Below are 16,976 nucleotides of genomic sequence, written 5' to 3' on the forward strand. Positions count from 1 at the left end.
GGGGCAGAACGTCAGAGCAGGCGGACTGGTAGCGACTATCTGCTCGTGCTTTATGCTTGTGATACTCTATCATTAAGACGGTTAAAGCTTTTGTTTTAGTTGGTTGGTTTTTGTTTTTGCTGACATACCTTGACCTATGATGTAAAATTTGTATTAAACAGTTCCGACTATAAAAAATATAGTAGAATGCTTCAACGCTCTTATTGAGGTACGAACGATGTTGATCATTATAACCCAATGCAGCTTCATACATAAAAGCTTTTTAACATCGGAAGGTAGTTCAATAACAATAAATAATTCCTATTTTTTTTTTGTATCACTATACACTTGTTGTGCCTGTCATTATAGGTGAGGTCTTGAACACCAGGAACCTCTTAACATTCGACACTTAACCAATGTCAACAATGTCAAGAGCCTCTCGAACGTTTCGAGATAAAGCGAAGATAAACTGTACAGTGCCTTATACCTTTTTAGGGGGATTGATGGACCGTTATCGACTCGAGCGATATACCGAGGGCCACGTCAGCGATTATAATAAGCAAACCACATTCACCTAAAGACTCGAGATTTTCATTTAAAATGTCTTTCTTCCAACTTAGCGACATTGTGCGAATGTAAACCAGTCCAAAGTTTATTGTTCAGCGAACATTTTATTATTCCGCGGAATTGCTGTAGGATGCTAAATATTGGTGTCTTGAATTTAACATACGTCACAGACCACCTTCGCGACTCATCAATATCTCGACCCTCGAGTTCCTATATCAATTTCAAAGGCATCATTAAGTCTTATATAGTGGTCAGCTAAAAACCGCGGTAGGTATAATATTTGCATTTGAGCTGCGTTCAGAAATAAATGTTATCCAATGTCCAAAGCCAATTACGATAGTGACCATGCGTATCCGCAGCTATATGGATTGCAATGCAGTCCTGTATTTTTCTTTTTAAAGTCCTCAGTCAAGGTAAGTTTTGAGTCAGCGCTCTGGCTGACCGGGTTGGTGGAATGCGAATGGGGTGAGCTGTCTCGCACCTGTCACCGGCCGGCCAGCCGCCAACTGCCTCACACTCCGTCCTCCTGGCAGGCGAGCTGTGCAGCACACGGCCCATTCATCCCAAACGCCCCGGCACCCCTGCAGCACATTCCGACACATCATGTGAGCGCCGAGCAGCTTCCCTGACCAGTCACGGGATCCAGAGGGATGGGGAGGGACCGTGACCTACTTTGTATGTCCAGGGGGACTGGACTTGTGACCAAAAGCAACCGAAATTTCAAGGAGCTGAAACTTCATCTTTGGATACATTGTGAAACGATGTTTTCGTCTGACACAACCTTTTCCTATGGACCTGATATCTTGTTATCTTTGGAAGCTATAAACGTGTTTTTCGTTGCTTACTTATGATGTGCTCTCATCAAGCGAAAATAAACGTCAAACTTAGGGCTTATCATGTTCTGCATAACATAGCACCTGAGGCATGGACCTTGAGACCAGTGGCAATCCCGTCGGTCATTTTTCCATTCATCTGTCCATTGGACCGCGTCTTGGTCCTTGGTCAAAGTGAATCTGCATTAGCGCTTGATCAAATCAACCCACATCAGTGTCGAGTGTTCGATTCGGCAACATCTGTCCAGCGGAGGCATAATCAATCTCCGGGTTTGCACGGAACTGTTAACTATTCATTAAATCTCGCCGCCACTTAATAAAGACCATCCAAGCATGTGATTGATTGTTCGTCGCTGAAAATATTTCTCGGAAAGATAACAGGAAGGTGTGCTTATGATAATGATTATGTCAATCCAATTTTAACAATCGATAGATCCATGCTTCAGCAGCCTTGCCCATGTGACTGATCGAAGATGACAATCAAGATGATTCAAAGAGGCCTTTGAAAGGCCCAATATATTATAGTTAAAGGCGCAAACTGTGTGTATTGCTGATCCGATCCCATTATGTTCTGATACGTCCCCATTATTCACCCTCTGAATTTTCCGTTCTTTTTGTTAGATAAATGTGATATGAATGGACAACAACATTATGCTCTACCTACTTCTTTTTGCAAGTCGGAAAATTTTGTGAGAACTGACCGGCTGATTGTGCCTAGTTTTGCGATGGTTAAGCCTGCAGTGGAGGGGCCAGTTCATTCACTGCGTCCCGCCTTAGTATGCATCATTGTTGCACTTATGTTCACCATGCAGGAATTAATGTGTTCGCTGACAGTATTTTGTCATGCTGTGTTGCAGTGTGTCGCTGCACAGTATCAGCAGCGAGGGATCAGCCGACTCCCACCTGGTCGAACAGGAGGACATCGTGGCACTCACCCACGATGTGCGCGCCTTCAAAGAGGCTCTCGGGAAGCTGCGACGCATCTTCCACCCAGATAAAGGTAAGTCCCTGTGCTGTTGAACCGGTGTGCTATGTTGAACATTGCAATTCCTTTCAGTGAAATCAACAGATTGTGCGAGAGATAGCTCCACTTGCCACTCCATCTATCTTGAGAGTGGGTTGTGAACGTGAGATTCGTGTGCGAGAAAACGACCTATTCGATTCGCCGTAGCGAAATCTTTTCAGGGAGAAGACCGAAATTAGGTCACTGCAGGCTTAGGTAGATATGTATATTACCGTGGAAATGAAATCAAACCATTCTATGACGTCGACGACGTTTGTCACTCCCGCTAATTTTCTCTGGTCGGACGAGTTTGATAATTGACGCTGCGTCGTTCTCATATTGACCGGGGACGGATGGTCCGTACCGCGCTAGGACCGCCGTGCCGGCTACGGGTGCCGTCGCTCTTTGTCGCCGCTGTCCGTACGGAAGACAATCATGTTCTCGAATTCATGCTAATTCTCTTTTTCCTGGTCCCTAGCAATTCTATGGTCTTGTGCTCCTCCCGTGTGTCCATTGCATGGTTCGGCCCGGCCATGACTGACTGCAATGCACACAGAGCACGGGGTAGGGTGCCGATGTGGCGACGGCCGGCGGCAGTCACCTGAGGCCGCGCGCTGACCTCTGTTTGCCCGCGTCCAGTCAGCAAACAGGCGCGCCGCTGTTGCCGCTGACCGCGCCACAACACGCCGCCGTGCGCCACCCGTCCCGTATTGATCAGCCGGCGCGCCGTGCGGCAATACCGGCGAGCGCGCGCCGAGTGACGACGCACCCCGGTCGCGCGGCGCGCACCAAAATAAAACACACACCGGCGCACTGCCGGCTATACGGAGACGCGTCAGGTGACGTCCGTCGGAGCTGCGGGTATTTACGACAGGGACCTCACCTCTGTGCACTGCCGACCGGGCGGGGACGTGAGCTGGCCAATTGCTACACACAATTGGCTCGAGCATAACGCATGTGAATACTTCTGGGAGTTTAGAGAGAGACAAGCCATCGAAACTTTCTGGGACATGTTATGGACGTTCTATTCTGCCCATTGCATTGTCAAAAGAAAACATCCTGGAAGCATCAATGCATGTTCTATCAAAAGCCAGCTGCAGTCCTAACACAGGCCTTTTATTGGCCTTCTATCATCGTCATATCGCTGTTCCGACCTGTTCTCAGCAATAGAGCTACCTTCCTCGGCAGCCGGCGGGTCGTCGGTGTACCCCGTCCGACCGCCGATGGGCACAACACACACCGGCCTGTCTGTACCGCGCAGAACGACGCTTCAGATCGATGGTGGCTTGTGGTGTCGGCGTATGACGCCCTCAAGTCGTGCGGACGGCGGTTGGCGGACGGTTTGTGGCCGAGAGCGGGATGTTTAGAGCATGATTGCGTTGCTTGGAGCTCTAGGTGTCAGGTCACGCGACGAAAATAATGTTTTTGTTTTGTGAATTATCTCGAACAAGGTAATAGGTGATCGCTTAGAAGTATACGTGCAATGGATGCGACACTTGCGAGTCGAGTGAACAACTACATTAACAAAGGTCTTAGGTCAGCCTCATGATAGGTATGTTCTGAAAAGGTCATGTTAGTTAGTAGCACATGCGTGCTGTCAATAGAAACATCCAAGATGTTTGTCGCTTAACAAGTCTTTTCACTGGCCCACTAAGTGAATGTGTAGTATTTGTTCACGGTAGCTTTTTTAATTCAGTTTTTAACAAAAAAGATTATCTTTTATTTATAAAGGCGAGATATTTACCTTTAATGGTGACGTTGCATTCGTCCGAATCAGGCTCCGTTTTCTTACAAACCTATGAGTAGTTATTATATATAATGATAATGTCACAAAAATGACCTGACACTTAGGCCTTAAACATAAAAAATCCTGCATGTGTTCATGCCTCATTCACACGCCTTCCCAGAAACTAATCCAAGGGTAAAAATGTCCCGCCTTTCAAGCTAAGGTTAGGCGGCGGAAACTTTTTTTTAGGGCGGGAGCTTTTTTGGACTTAATCTTGGAGACCAGTTCAGTGTTTAAATCTAATGGCCATGAACCACAAAGCCTGCTGTCACGCGTTGGCCGCCGCCCTGCCGAGGTCTCTGACCAGACAGGGGCGGAAGCCGAGGTGGTCCGATGACGTCACGGCTGGTCCAATGACGTCACCGCCACCTGTCCGTGCAGCGCGCGCGGCGCCGCGGATCGTTTATAGAGCGGTGCCCGAGGTGACGGCGACTATTCCGGGGCTGGCACCCCGCCGCCCCATCCCTTCTAGCTGGCCTCGCAGATCATCCCTTTTCGCTGATCTTCAGCCCTCCCATCCGACCTCACAGACCCACCCCTCGGCCCCTAGGTCTCACCCCCTGTTCTAACGCTGAACTCACAGTCTACCCCTCCCTCTGACCTCACAGACTCGCTGCTGACCTCACAGTCCCACCCCCTGTGCTGACCTCACAGTCCACCGCTGAGCTCACAGTCCTGTCCTCGGTGCTGACCTCACTGTCCAGTCCACCCCTCCCCTCTGACCTCACAGTCCACCACTGAGCTCACAGTCCTGCCCTCGGTGCTGACCTCACTGTCCATCCCTCCCCTCTGAGGTTCTTACCTCACAGTCCTGCCTTTCTGTGTTGACTTGACGAACCCATCCCTTCCTTGTTCACAGTTCCGTCCTGCTCCCTCTGACCTCTCAAGGTCAGAATGCAGTCCGTCCTTCGCTCATCTCACATTCTCGCCCCTCTCCTATGAATGAGGCCTCAGCTTCACAATTTTTTAAAGCGCTAGCCGCTAGATTTGTTCGTAAAGTCGACTGTCGATGTCCCAAGATATTCAAGAACACTATAGCTTATCATTCGCATATGACATCGAATCGTAGCGTGGCCGTCGTCAGTCGTCAGCCATCAATCGTCAACCATCAATCCTAGGTCGTCAATAGTCAACCGTCAACCATCAACCGTCGGTCGTCAGACATCAGACGTCAGACGTCATCCGACCGCCGTCAGCTGCGGTCGTGACGGGGCAGCGGCAGACCGGGACCGGGACAAAGCAGGCCATCACCGGACCACTCTGCAGGCTTACATCTGACGAAACATTTCTCCAAAGGGTGCGTCTCGACGGTGCCAGACAGGAAATGGGCCGGCCCGCGGTCGGGTGTCGGCTGTCGGTCGGCGGTCGCGGTCGGGGCGCGGTCGCGGTCGGGCGGGAGACGGTGGTTTCCCGGCACTGTCTGCAGACAGGGGCTGGAAGGGCGACGTGCCGCTGTCCACGTAGCGTGGGTGGCGCCGCCCGAGCCCCGCGAGCGCCGCACCTGACCCACAAATGGGCGGCCAAAAATACCGGCGACCTTGTGGCCGTCGGCGCCCCCCCCCCCCCCCTCCCTCCTCCCCCTCCCCACCGCCCGGCCCACCAGGACTCCACGGAACGGAGGCACTGACCGGAGACGGCATCGAAACTCCGTGAGGTTAGGCTGCTGGGGGTGCTTCTTTGACAGGAGTTTTCATGCCATTGTTTGTGATTGTTGAATTAAAATGGCGACGGTAGACTCAACATCGAACATTTTAAACATACCTATGTGCATAGACGTTTAAATACCTACCCTTTGTTCCATTGCGCTTCCAACTAACAGGAATGCTGAACAAATCACACCAGGCTCAATTGAACCAACGAGCATTACTACTTCTCTAAGTAGTTAGATTATTATTTATAATGGTTGAAACTATTGAATATGACGTAGCAACAACAACAGAGTTCTTATTACATCATGGCAAAATAATCACATATGAATTGAATATCATTCAACCGCACCAGGCAATGCTAGTGACTGTTCCCTTACAATTATTTTGGATACCTAATGACACTGTTTTTGTAAGATTTTTGTATCAAATTTAACCAGACGAGATCAACTTCGATCACTAGTCGCCCTGGCTGGAGCTGGCAAAAGACCGCCTTTGGTCTGTAGTGTAGGTACCAACATTAATTGCCTGCTTAACACAGTGAAGAAAAAATTGGCAGTCTTCTGCTAGGTAACTATCAGTCTTCAGGACGTGTTTTCTTCATCGGACAGAAAGCAAAACCAATGACAAAGCTTCTGTGCTGAACTGCCGAACTGAAGAGAAGATCCGATTTAATTCATCGTTGATTGAAATGTTCTGATTCGGTTATCCACATTTAACCCGCGCCCCGCTGGGGGGGGGGGGGGGCAGAATCTGCCCCCCCTCCCGTTTTTCGCCAATTTTGAGAAATTGCCGTTTTAGTGACGTCATGTTCGCCATTTTCGCCTAAAAAACGGCAACATTTCAAACGCCGCTAACTTCTTCATTTTTAAAGGAATCAAGACGTAACAAAAAGGTTATACGTGATTCTGCTTTGTCTATCAAATGGCTATCTCGGTTTTTTGAAAATTTTGGATTTTGGCCAAAATTTTTCCAAAAAACTGACTTTTTTGGGAAAATATTTATAAAATCCAAAATTTTGAGTTTATCGAAAAAACCGGAATATATGTCAAAGAAGTGGTCTATGTGCACCTACATACCAATTTTTAGAAGAATCGGTTCAAAAATGTGGGAGTTATTCAAAATTTTATGACGTCACGACACACAGAAATTTTAAAAAAATGATTTTTTTGGAAGTTCTAGACCTCGTACGGAAATAAAAATAGCACCATTCGATTCGCCGTGAAAAACTGCATCGGATAGACACCTTTTTAGGCCTAAACAACCAACTTCAAAATTTGACCTCACTTGACCTGACCTTGACCTGACCTCGACCTGAAATTCATCCAGAGGTGGTCAATATCACTTATTGAGTGTGCCTATTGAATTCCATGAGTAAAATGACCCATAAAACATGTGTCGCACATGCCCTTTTCTATATTTTGTTTTTGGTGACCTGACCTGACCTGACCTGACCTTGACCTTGACCTTTGAATGACATTGTGTGCAACGAATATTGTCTTGGTAGTCTAAGAACACGTTTTGGGCAATCAGTCTCAGTCCATTCTTCGGCAACTACGGTGCAAGGCCGATACTGTAGGAACTTGCATTTTGTACCCTTGACCTGACCTTGACCTGACCTCTGACCTACTTAAGCAAAAAAATTTGGGCTCTTAAGATCCGCCTTGTTGAGAGCTTTCGATTGCCGTTTTCCCCGTCTTTCTACGACCATCGGTTCGGAAGTTAGACAGGGGGGGCAGAATCTGCCCCCCCCCCCCCCCCCCCAGCAGGGCGCGTATGGCTGAATAGCCCAGCGGGGCGCGGGTTAACGCTCTGAGAAATTAAAAAGGCTTATGATCATTCAAGCAAGTTGGAAGGAGCTCGCTGGGGCGATAAATATCCGAAGAAAATCGGCTTATTTTGGGTTTCAACCGTCTTACTACTCAGTTCTTACAAACAAGGGCGATATATGGTATAATACACAATTTTGATTTAAAGAAAACGACAAAAGTTTTGTTTGATATCGTATTTTTAGGGAAAGATCCTATGTAGCAGAGGTCAGAGGACGTCTGTTATAACCTCCGTTTACTGCGAGCATCCGCTGAGGCCGACAACTTTAGCGGCACTGACTCCGTTGTAATAGATAACTTTAGAAGCTCGATCTCGGCTGTGACCGACAACTTTTGAGATTCGGTCTTTGCTGATCGCCAATCGTTCTCGCCACTACTTCCAGTATTGGTCTCCGCTGCAAGCTGTTACTTTTAGTTCGTCTTACTGATCCGCCTGGCCGTTCGTCCGTTCGTCTTGCTGGTTCATGTAAACTCAAGCCAGTAAACGTCCTATTTGAGATGTCGGTCGCCTTGTTTTCGGTCAATTCGAGCGTCTCTCCGATCTCCCACCTTGCCCCTCCCGAGAGGTGTGTGTCTGCGGCGGATACCAAACACTCCAAACCGATCCGATCAGCCGGTCTGATTAGCACGCTCGACGCCCGCCCGTCGGCTCCGACAGCCGCCCGGAGTCGGTTCAATGCCGCGCGCAGTTCCTCCTATAGATCCGGCCTGCCGCCGACGCCCGCGGCCCGGTACTCCCGGAGCGACGGCCGACGGAGGCGCCTACACGCGCTGCAGTTATGTAACGCACTCCTCTCGACGCAAATTGGCGACATCTCGACAGATGGGTGTTCAGGTGCGAGCCACGTCCGTCTCTCTGAACACTTGTATTGTTATAGAGTCGAGGCAACAAACAGCATGCCACACCTATGTATGTATCTGCATGTCTATAGGTATGCCTGGACTTTCAATGTTACAAATGATGTTCCATTGATCATCGATCGGTTCATCGAAGAAACGTACCCACACTGATAAGCAAGATCCCAAGCACACCATGATTGCCTTTGGTCGAAAAATGCGCCCAGCTGCCAAGAGTGCAAGTACATTTTATTTATGTGTTTGGCTGTTGAATATCGTAGAAATTATAATTGTCGCAAACTTGTTTTGAGCCATCAACTGTTATTTTGACGCCAAAACACAATGTCTGAAACCTACCATGTGACGCAGAATACGCCATAAACGGTTTTACATGTAACGCGGATGCAGTTATAGAAAGCTTGCGATTATAATGCCTGTATGCATGTCCAAATTGTCGTATCAAACACCCACTCCAGCGGGGCTCCAGTTGCTGCTGTGTTCCGCCGCGCGCCGGCTGTCGGGAGCACTGAGCTCTGTCAGCTGGAGCCGGGGACAATCTGTGGTCCAATTACCACCGCCCGGGGCGGTATGTGGCCAGCTAATTGCGCTGACCGAGCGCGCCTGGTTAATTAACGCCGGTCTCCGAGATTCCTCCATAGGTCACTCGAGCGGCCGACCCCGCCGCCTTGGCTGGAGGTAGTGGTTCACTGGAACGATTACTCAGTGACCCACAGCACTGACGGCCTTGGGGAGGCTGAGGCGGCCGGTGATGACTAATAGCGAAGAGTAGGAAGCGTTTGTAAAAGAGAGACTAATAAATTTGGTTAAAAATTAACATGATCAATGGAATGCATCCACCACAACCTGCACACGACAAAAGATCGAACGTAGCTGCAACCTGTGTACAAGTTTTCGGTACATATTTTTTCACAATCTATAGTTCGTTTGCTGTGACCACAAACCTGATGACCCAAGAGTTCACTGTCTGCCCATCAAGTAACCCCGTTCCCTTTACATTTCACCGACAGATAAGCAGGAAACGCTGCGCGTGGCGGCCCACGAGCGTCTCGGCGAGGTGTTGCGAATCCTGCGCACGGTGCTCGAGCGGTACGCACCTCTGCAGAGCACCGAGCTCTTCATGGCGGCCGGAGCTCTCATCCAGCAGGTCAAACGTAAGTGGGGGTGAACCTCTGGGCGGGTCTAACGCAAGTGCGATTGCAATCCTTTGGGAATGTTAAATATCGAAGGGAGGGATACTTTGGAAATGTTCAATGTCGAGCGAGCCTGAGCCTTTGGACAGGTTAAATGTCAAGCGGAAGCAAACCTTTGGACAGATTATAAGTGATTGGGAAACAGGGCCGTTTGGCAGGTCAACTATTAGCGAGAAGTAAAGTTTGGCGTGTCACCTATTGGAACACTGTTTGCTGTCAATTAAAGCCGGGACCAATTTGTGGTCCAATCAACACAGACCGATGCAGTCAGTCTGGTCTGAGGTGTGATTGGGAGTAACAGTGATGAGCTTGTTTTTTTTTTTTTTTGCTCTACAAAACATACATTTTTTGTTAACGCCATTTCACGGAAATGGACACGCCTGACATCAATTGCATTTTAGTTTTAGTTTTTTTTATAGAAAATGTGTTAATGAATTCATATAAGCAAGGCTTCGGTGCTCCACTTTTCCATATAGACGGAACACAGCCGGTCACATAATCAGCAAATAGTGAGTTCCCAGACTGTGAACTTGATAACTTGACCACTGGGAAACGACCCAACGTCGTGAGAATTGGGCCAATGTCGCCTGAATTGGCGCAGGCAGCGGGGCGGAGTACATGAGGGTTTTTACATACCTATGCGTACTTAACATCCTTGTAGACAAAACAAGTGAACCGTTTGTTGTTTGGACCCGAACACAGCGATCATCACTTGCTTTTGGGCTTCCGTTATTTGTCCAAAACCGCCTTGCCAACTCCAGCATGGAGGCGTGGCTAGGAGAGGAGGGTTGCTGGTACAGGGACCCGCAGTTGCTTCTGTACACACTAGTATTTCAGCGTATTCTTTGCCTGTGACACCGTTGGAGGCGAATTGGGAAATGATTGTGTGCTTATTAAAACAACCATCTGAAGGGCTTTAAACTGATGTGCTGCTCTCCTAATCCAGTGAACTTTTTATGGCTATATCAGCAAAACATTGTTTTCAGCGCTTTTTCCTGCCCCATTCCTTCTGAAACCTGGAACCGCTTATTCCATTTACTCCTGCCATCTGACGATGGTCGTGCTGACTACTAGTTCCGGCGCTAGTTACTGCTCCAGTTTTGCACCCGGCACAAACCCAGGCGGCACCGGGCCGTGGCTCGACCATGGGGAGGGTCGGACCGAGCCGACTGCCTGGGGCGCGGTTAGATCGGACGCCCTGCTGGGGAAGGGGACGGGAGTGAGGGGGAGTGGAGGAGGTGGTCACGTGGTCCGTCCAAGCTCGCAGACGACCTGTCCTGCGCCCAGCCATGTTCCGTGATCCAAAATGGCACGAGAGCTGTGGAATGCCTGGAGGAGACGCTCCGAAAGCGAACTTCAGCATGGCACTAATTTACCATATTCTGCGGAGATAAATTAATATTATCTTAATGCAGAAACAAAAATTGTATGCCCAAGCTGTATAACCTGTATCTGTTTAACCCTCGCCCGCACATGGGGGGGGGGGGTGGTTGCCACCCCCGGCAGTCTTTCTGCTCTGCACTCAACATTTTTAGAGCTAGAAAGCTGATTTTTCGTATAGCTGCTCGTCTATCCTTTCTTGATGTCCACTGAAAATTTCAAGTTTCTGTAATTTTTGGTTTCGGAGATATGACCTTGTTTTTCAGGTCATGTCATGACCCAAATGGCCAATTCTCAACATCTTGCGTTTGCCATGGGCCTTGTGAGCTTTTGACACCCTGATTTCGGCCTTTTTTGCCAGTCTTACCTCCAACCTATCATGGAACATGTTGTTCGACGATGTACAGGGGTCAAGGTCAGGGTCAAGGTCAACCTAGGTCATCTAAGATAATTGCGCTTTAGGCAAGCTGAATTTACTTTTTGTGAAGTTTTTTGACTGCATTTTTGGTGAAAGCTTCTCAGATCATGATTTCATGTGATATGGACCCAAAAACAATCGGTGCACACATCAGTATACACACAGACACACACAGACATACAAACACATATAATTGACCTTGACCTAACTTGACCTGAAATGACCTCAGCAGCAAAATTCTGGTCGGATAGTGTGACAAAGAGGTTCTAGCTGGCTTGGCACCAGAAAACAGCATCGTCATCGGTATTTGATAAGCAGCGCACTTGATATCCAACGGTGACCCAAAACAGCAACATTTTTTAGTTTGACCTGACCTGGAAGGTCAATGACTGACCTGAGAAGGTAAAACTGGGTATCATTGGATTCGTCTCTTCCCAAAGAATCTTTTTGGTCTTTACTGCTAAGCTCTATCTCCAACAGGAACGAAATGGCGCGGGGGGGGGGGTGGCAACCACCCCCCCCCCTGCATGTGCGTTCTAGGATGGGAAAATGGCATGTGCGGGCGAGGGTTAAAAGTTGTAAATATAATTATTTTTAGCCTTTAGGGACTTAGTATAGGTTTCGTATACACAGTGAATTGTGTTACAATAAGCCGTTTCGCTGTTATGGTTACTAACTGAAGAGTTGTCCTTTTTTTCTCACAGGGAATGACAATACAATAACAATACGAATAAAACCAGACGTTTCGTACAAAAAAGTGCCTCCGTCAGTGGCAAGAAATAAGTAATTAGGCATACATGTTTTCTTTCGATAAAATCGATGAAGTAGTTATCTTTATTTTTTAAAAGATATATTTTCAGCAGTTTTAAAGCACATCATGGAAGCTTATAAACATTTGTGTATTTTATCGGCAACCCGGCTGGCCAGACCGAGATGGTGCCGCATTTAGTTCTCATCGATGTTAAACCTATACACTTCTTTTTCTCCACTGACGAAGGCACGTTGTTGTCCGAAACGTTTGATTTTATTCGTATTGTTTTTATATTGTCATTGTCCGTGAGAAAAACATACTCATATGGACTGGTCTCAGTTCATATAGAAATTGTTCCACATTCATCAACACAGATAAAATGAATATTAGCCCTCACCACACATATAAGTAGAGGCAAGTAGACCGCGCCCCCTGTTTTTCACCAATAAATCGCGGCAAAGCGAAGGATTGTGACGATTCTTTGGTGCCCTGGAGTTAATCAAATTTACAACTCCCCGGAAAATTAAATAGCCCTTATCATTTTTGCATCTTGTCTGAGAATTTTAAATCCCTGAACCAAATTACCTTTAACCTGTGATTATTTTTCTCAAGATCGTGTCAGGCCAGAATAGCAATTGAAAGTCAGCGCACATCTTCTGTGCGTTTCCATAGTCGTTTCTTGATTAGCAACGTGACAACATGTGAAATATACCATCTAATGTTTGTCTCATTGGTTGTTGTGGGTGCCAAGGTCACGTGAAACTCAGGTTAAGGTCATTTACTTGAAATGATCTCGATTAACTTCCTTAAATTTACACCTTTTTACTGTGGTTTTTAGGAAGTGTTGGTTTGAAATTTAGCACCCATTTTAGCATTTGAAAACTAGGCATACTTAGGTATCAGTTATAGTGCCTATGCAATATGTTGCAAGGCTGTAAGTGCTGGTTAACATTCTATGGATAGCCGGCAGAACGACTAATGGGTGATCTGGCGTGACCCGTCCAACCCCAAATGCTTTGATACATCATCTTTGACCAAAGCAAGTGCAAATTCGGAGTCAGAAGCAAGCCAAGTCCCAGCAAACTTTACTTGTAGAAATTCTAGCAGGACCCAATTTTCCGTGCTTTTGGGTTATTAACCTGATCTGGGAGGTCAACCAGTGACCTAGGATCTCAGCATTGACCAGGACATAAAAATAACTGGCTTTGTCTCGTCAGCGATGACCAGGACTCTCAAATCATCGGATTTCTCTCGTCACGAGCAGCTCGCTCTTTTTTAATTTTCAGCGAAGCTCTGGCTCTTTTTATCAAGGGCCGAATGGCTGAGGGTTTCTACGCCCCTCCGCTACATGTAAGACGCTGAAAAGAAATGCCTAAATAGGTGAGGGTTAAATATCGATTGGTTTTTAAGTGCCCAAGCCCGAAGCACTTTAATTTACTTCGATAGCAGTTTTTAAGACCAACGAGCTCGAATACTATGTATAACTTCTTGAACAATGTAAGCACCACATAAAATGAATCGTGAGAGAAGCGGCTGAAGATTAAGGAGCTATGAGACACTTAATAAAAAACGGGATAGATTAGAAACTGCACCTAACTTGCACTGGTTTTTAAACCTTTTCATTGCAGACTGGTAGATTAAATTTTAGGATTGATTTCAGCTGATGCTCAAATGGAGCTATTCATTCGTTCATTCATGCGACCATCCAATTCCATTAAAAGAAGCCAGTGACAACATTATTCATTTTAGATAAGTGTGAAATACAAACTCAATAAAAGTTTAATGATACGGCAAATTTGACAGATCTTTATAATGAACAGACGAATAACTTTAACGAATCAAGGCTGAGAGCCCCAAATAGGGGAGAGTGAGGTAAGATGAGCCAAGGGGCAAGTTTAGCCACCCCATGTTTCTCAGCTCCTATGGCGCTAAATTGACTTGAGCTTCCATGTGCCGTTCGCTTACGATGCTGCAGTCTTTCACGTTGAGACGGCAACGTTCTCACGCTCAGCACCCGGTAACATGTGGTATCGCCCCTGATAACTAAGACATGTTTTGCCTTTAAAATGAGATGGTTGTTATCTGCGGTGCATGATTATTTTCCTTAGCGGGTGTCATTAATCAAAAATGGCCACGGGTGGGGCAAGATGAGCCATTTTCACCTAGGGGAAGATGAGCCGGATAAGCCATTGTTGTCTCCGCTGGCGAAAACCAAACTGAGCTGCGCTTGTTTCTGCTGAATAAAAATGGTTGGAAATTGTTTTTCTTTGTTGATTACACAAGTTGTAAGTGATTTGCAGATTATCTGAAGGATAAAATGATTTCTTCCGTGATAGAAAACTTGACGAGTTATTGGAAGGCTTAAAACAGTCACTTTTTGATGGAGGAAAAAAATCTTTGCCATAAGTATGTATGCCATGGAGTAAATAAAAGAGCCCACTCTTCGCCGCGCCCGGGAAAAGAAGAGATTCGCTTTTTCTATTCATGCTCAACTTTCCCCACGACGTGTCTCAACTTACTCCGCCCATGGGGTAAGATGAGCAACGTGCAAGATGATTCTTGACGTAGCCTTTCAGTACAAAAATAAGCGGTATGAAACATTTCTGGCCACCATTACATGCGCAATGACCACTCTGTCCGTCCAACCCGTAAACGCAGAAAAATGATCTGTAAGTTAGCCTGTAGCTTACGAAAAACAAAAAGCGGCTCAACTTACCTCATTCTTCCCTACGTTACACAATTGAGGGCATTTTTTAGGCCATCACAGTATTTGTCAACAATTGTTGTTTGGGGGACTGGGGAGGGTGGTTACTGGCTCATAAACTGCCCCCCCCCCCCAAGAAAAAAAAGAAAACGAAAACGATCATCCGCGAAAAGAACTATTGAGCTCGAACCAAGGTGACGAATCGATTTATAGGTATGCAGGATGACTAACGATGACACTTTTTGACTTCTTGTGTCAAATAAATTCCATCATCTGGATAGCACGTCAATATTCTATTTGACATTTTACAACAAACGTATACTATTTGGCGCGACTAGCCTCATAAATGTCCTGAAACTAAAACCGTTTCTTCGCAATTAACTTGGACCACGTCATCCCAGCTTATGCACGACAAAAATAAAATAATGCTTCAGGATCACTGGCCTGAATTCCAATGCTTAAAGTATACTCAAAACCGGTGTGGCACTCTTCGCTACATCTCGTGACGGCCACCATTGTGTTGCATTTTTTCGGTAAGCTATAAGTTAATAAGGAAATGATTGGTGAGTGGGTTGAAAATAGCCCTCATCCTCCACCCTCCCTCTCCTTTTTCTGGAAACATAAGTAACCGAAAGATCCGGCGATGGTTTATCCACCTCCTCTGCCGCCGCGCTGCGAGGCCTCGATTCGTTCGGTATGTGGCTTCCTGAGCGGTCCTCCCCGGAGGCAAGGTGAAAGGTCATGGCCTGTATCAGAAATTTATACGTTGCTGAATATGTTTTATAGTTCTTCCAAGGCCTTGGACACCGTTTTATTATATCGGATAAGCATTGCACTTTCTTGTCAATCAATACATTTAAAGAAAACTTGATCATAATCTTATACTGCGGCAATTGTAGTTCTGCTTACGGTTGCCTCTTTATGATACGGGCCACCATTACCTCCACTGCGCTGGAGCTCTGTCGTTCTACCCCTCCCCGCTACGGACCGGCCCTCGGGCTAGGTGTGTTAGTACTGAGCGCAAACCTGTAGTAGTCACGTGACTTTCATTCACGTAGCGGGAACGGAAGCTATAGGCGATACCAAGGACGGGCTCTGGGGAGGCAACCGGCGCGGAAAAATAGCACGATTGTAGTTTTGGAAGAATATCTGGTGCGGTAAGAGGAATTATACAAAACATAAGTGCTAGGAGCAAACATGTGTTATTCCTCCATACTTTGCGCTACATTTTCTTTCTCCAATGGCCAGCACTTAGCAAATAATAGCGCAATTCTAAATTGGTAATATATGTGTACAGTAGCAACTGCGGGTCCCTGTACATCCGGCAACTTCTGTATCCAGAGGCCCTGGTCTGTTAGGCTGGAGCCAACCGGACCTAGAGGCCAGTCCGAGCCGTAATCGGAACGAAGATCTAGAAGGTCATCTGCCCGTAGGGGGAAGGGAAGCGTCCGCCGGAGTGGGCGACTATGTTTGGTCGGAATTGTGAAGGACATCACACGTCGCTCCGGCCCTGACATGCCGCTAGTTAGATTGGTGGAAGACAAAGAGACAAAATGGCGAACTAACAATGTGGATAGTCATTATAAAGTTGTTTATTTTATGACCTAGAAGACCTTGGAGTAGAGTCAGGTCAGTGACTCTGTGGCCAAACGATTTCCCATCTTTTCTACCGCTTGTCGCCCAGGAGCTGATGTTGAGACTCGTGTTTACCCAAATGACAGATATTTGTCATGATATGTGCTCTGTTCTGTCCACACCACAACTCTAAAAGTCACAACTGTATAATCGACACCTGTTTGAACGTCTCTAGCACTGCATTTCCAAGGTGCCTCTCTCACTGGTTCGGCTTTCTGTAGGTCTGTGACGCAGGTGATTTGGTGATGTCCATGAGGTCGTCTCATTCTAGACATGACCTGTTGGCTGTTTCACGCTTGAGTCAATGAGTGCAGTGGCCGCCTTTTGGGCGCTCTTAGTGTCGGCTGGCGGACTGGTTAAGTTGATTATCGCAGAGGCCATTAAATTCGCTTGCGAT

General features: G+C 47.0%; 1 protein-coding gene across 9 annotated transcripts in view; it reads left to right on the forward strand.

The window, feature by feature from the left end:
* The window catches only part of LOC122371718 (rho GTPase-activating protein 45-like), an 86,013-nt gene that overhangs the window by 38,602 nt on the left and 30,435 nt on the right, over window positions 1-16,976 (forward strand). For all 9 annotated transcript variants that reach the window (XM_043348291.1, XM_043348288.1, XM_043348289.1 and 6 more), the window contains 2 exons: window positions 2,237-2,379; window positions 9,509-9,652. In XM_043348291.1, coding sequence (XP_043204226.1) covers window positions 2,237-2,379; window positions 9,509-9,652 — 287 coding nt within the window. The remainder of the gene's footprint in view (window positions 1-2,236; window positions 2,380-9,508; window positions 9,653-16,976) is intronic.

The sequence above is a fragment of the Amphibalanus amphitrite genome, unplaced genomic scaffold (genome assembly GCF_019059575.1).
Source record: "Amphibalanus amphitrite isolate SeventyFive unplaced genomic scaffold, NRLGWU_Aamphi_draft 001272F_arrow, whole genome shotgun sequence".
Taxonomy (NCBI): domain Eukaryota; kingdom Metazoa; phylum Arthropoda; class Thecostraca; order Balanomorpha; family Balanidae; genus Amphibalanus; species Amphibalanus amphitrite.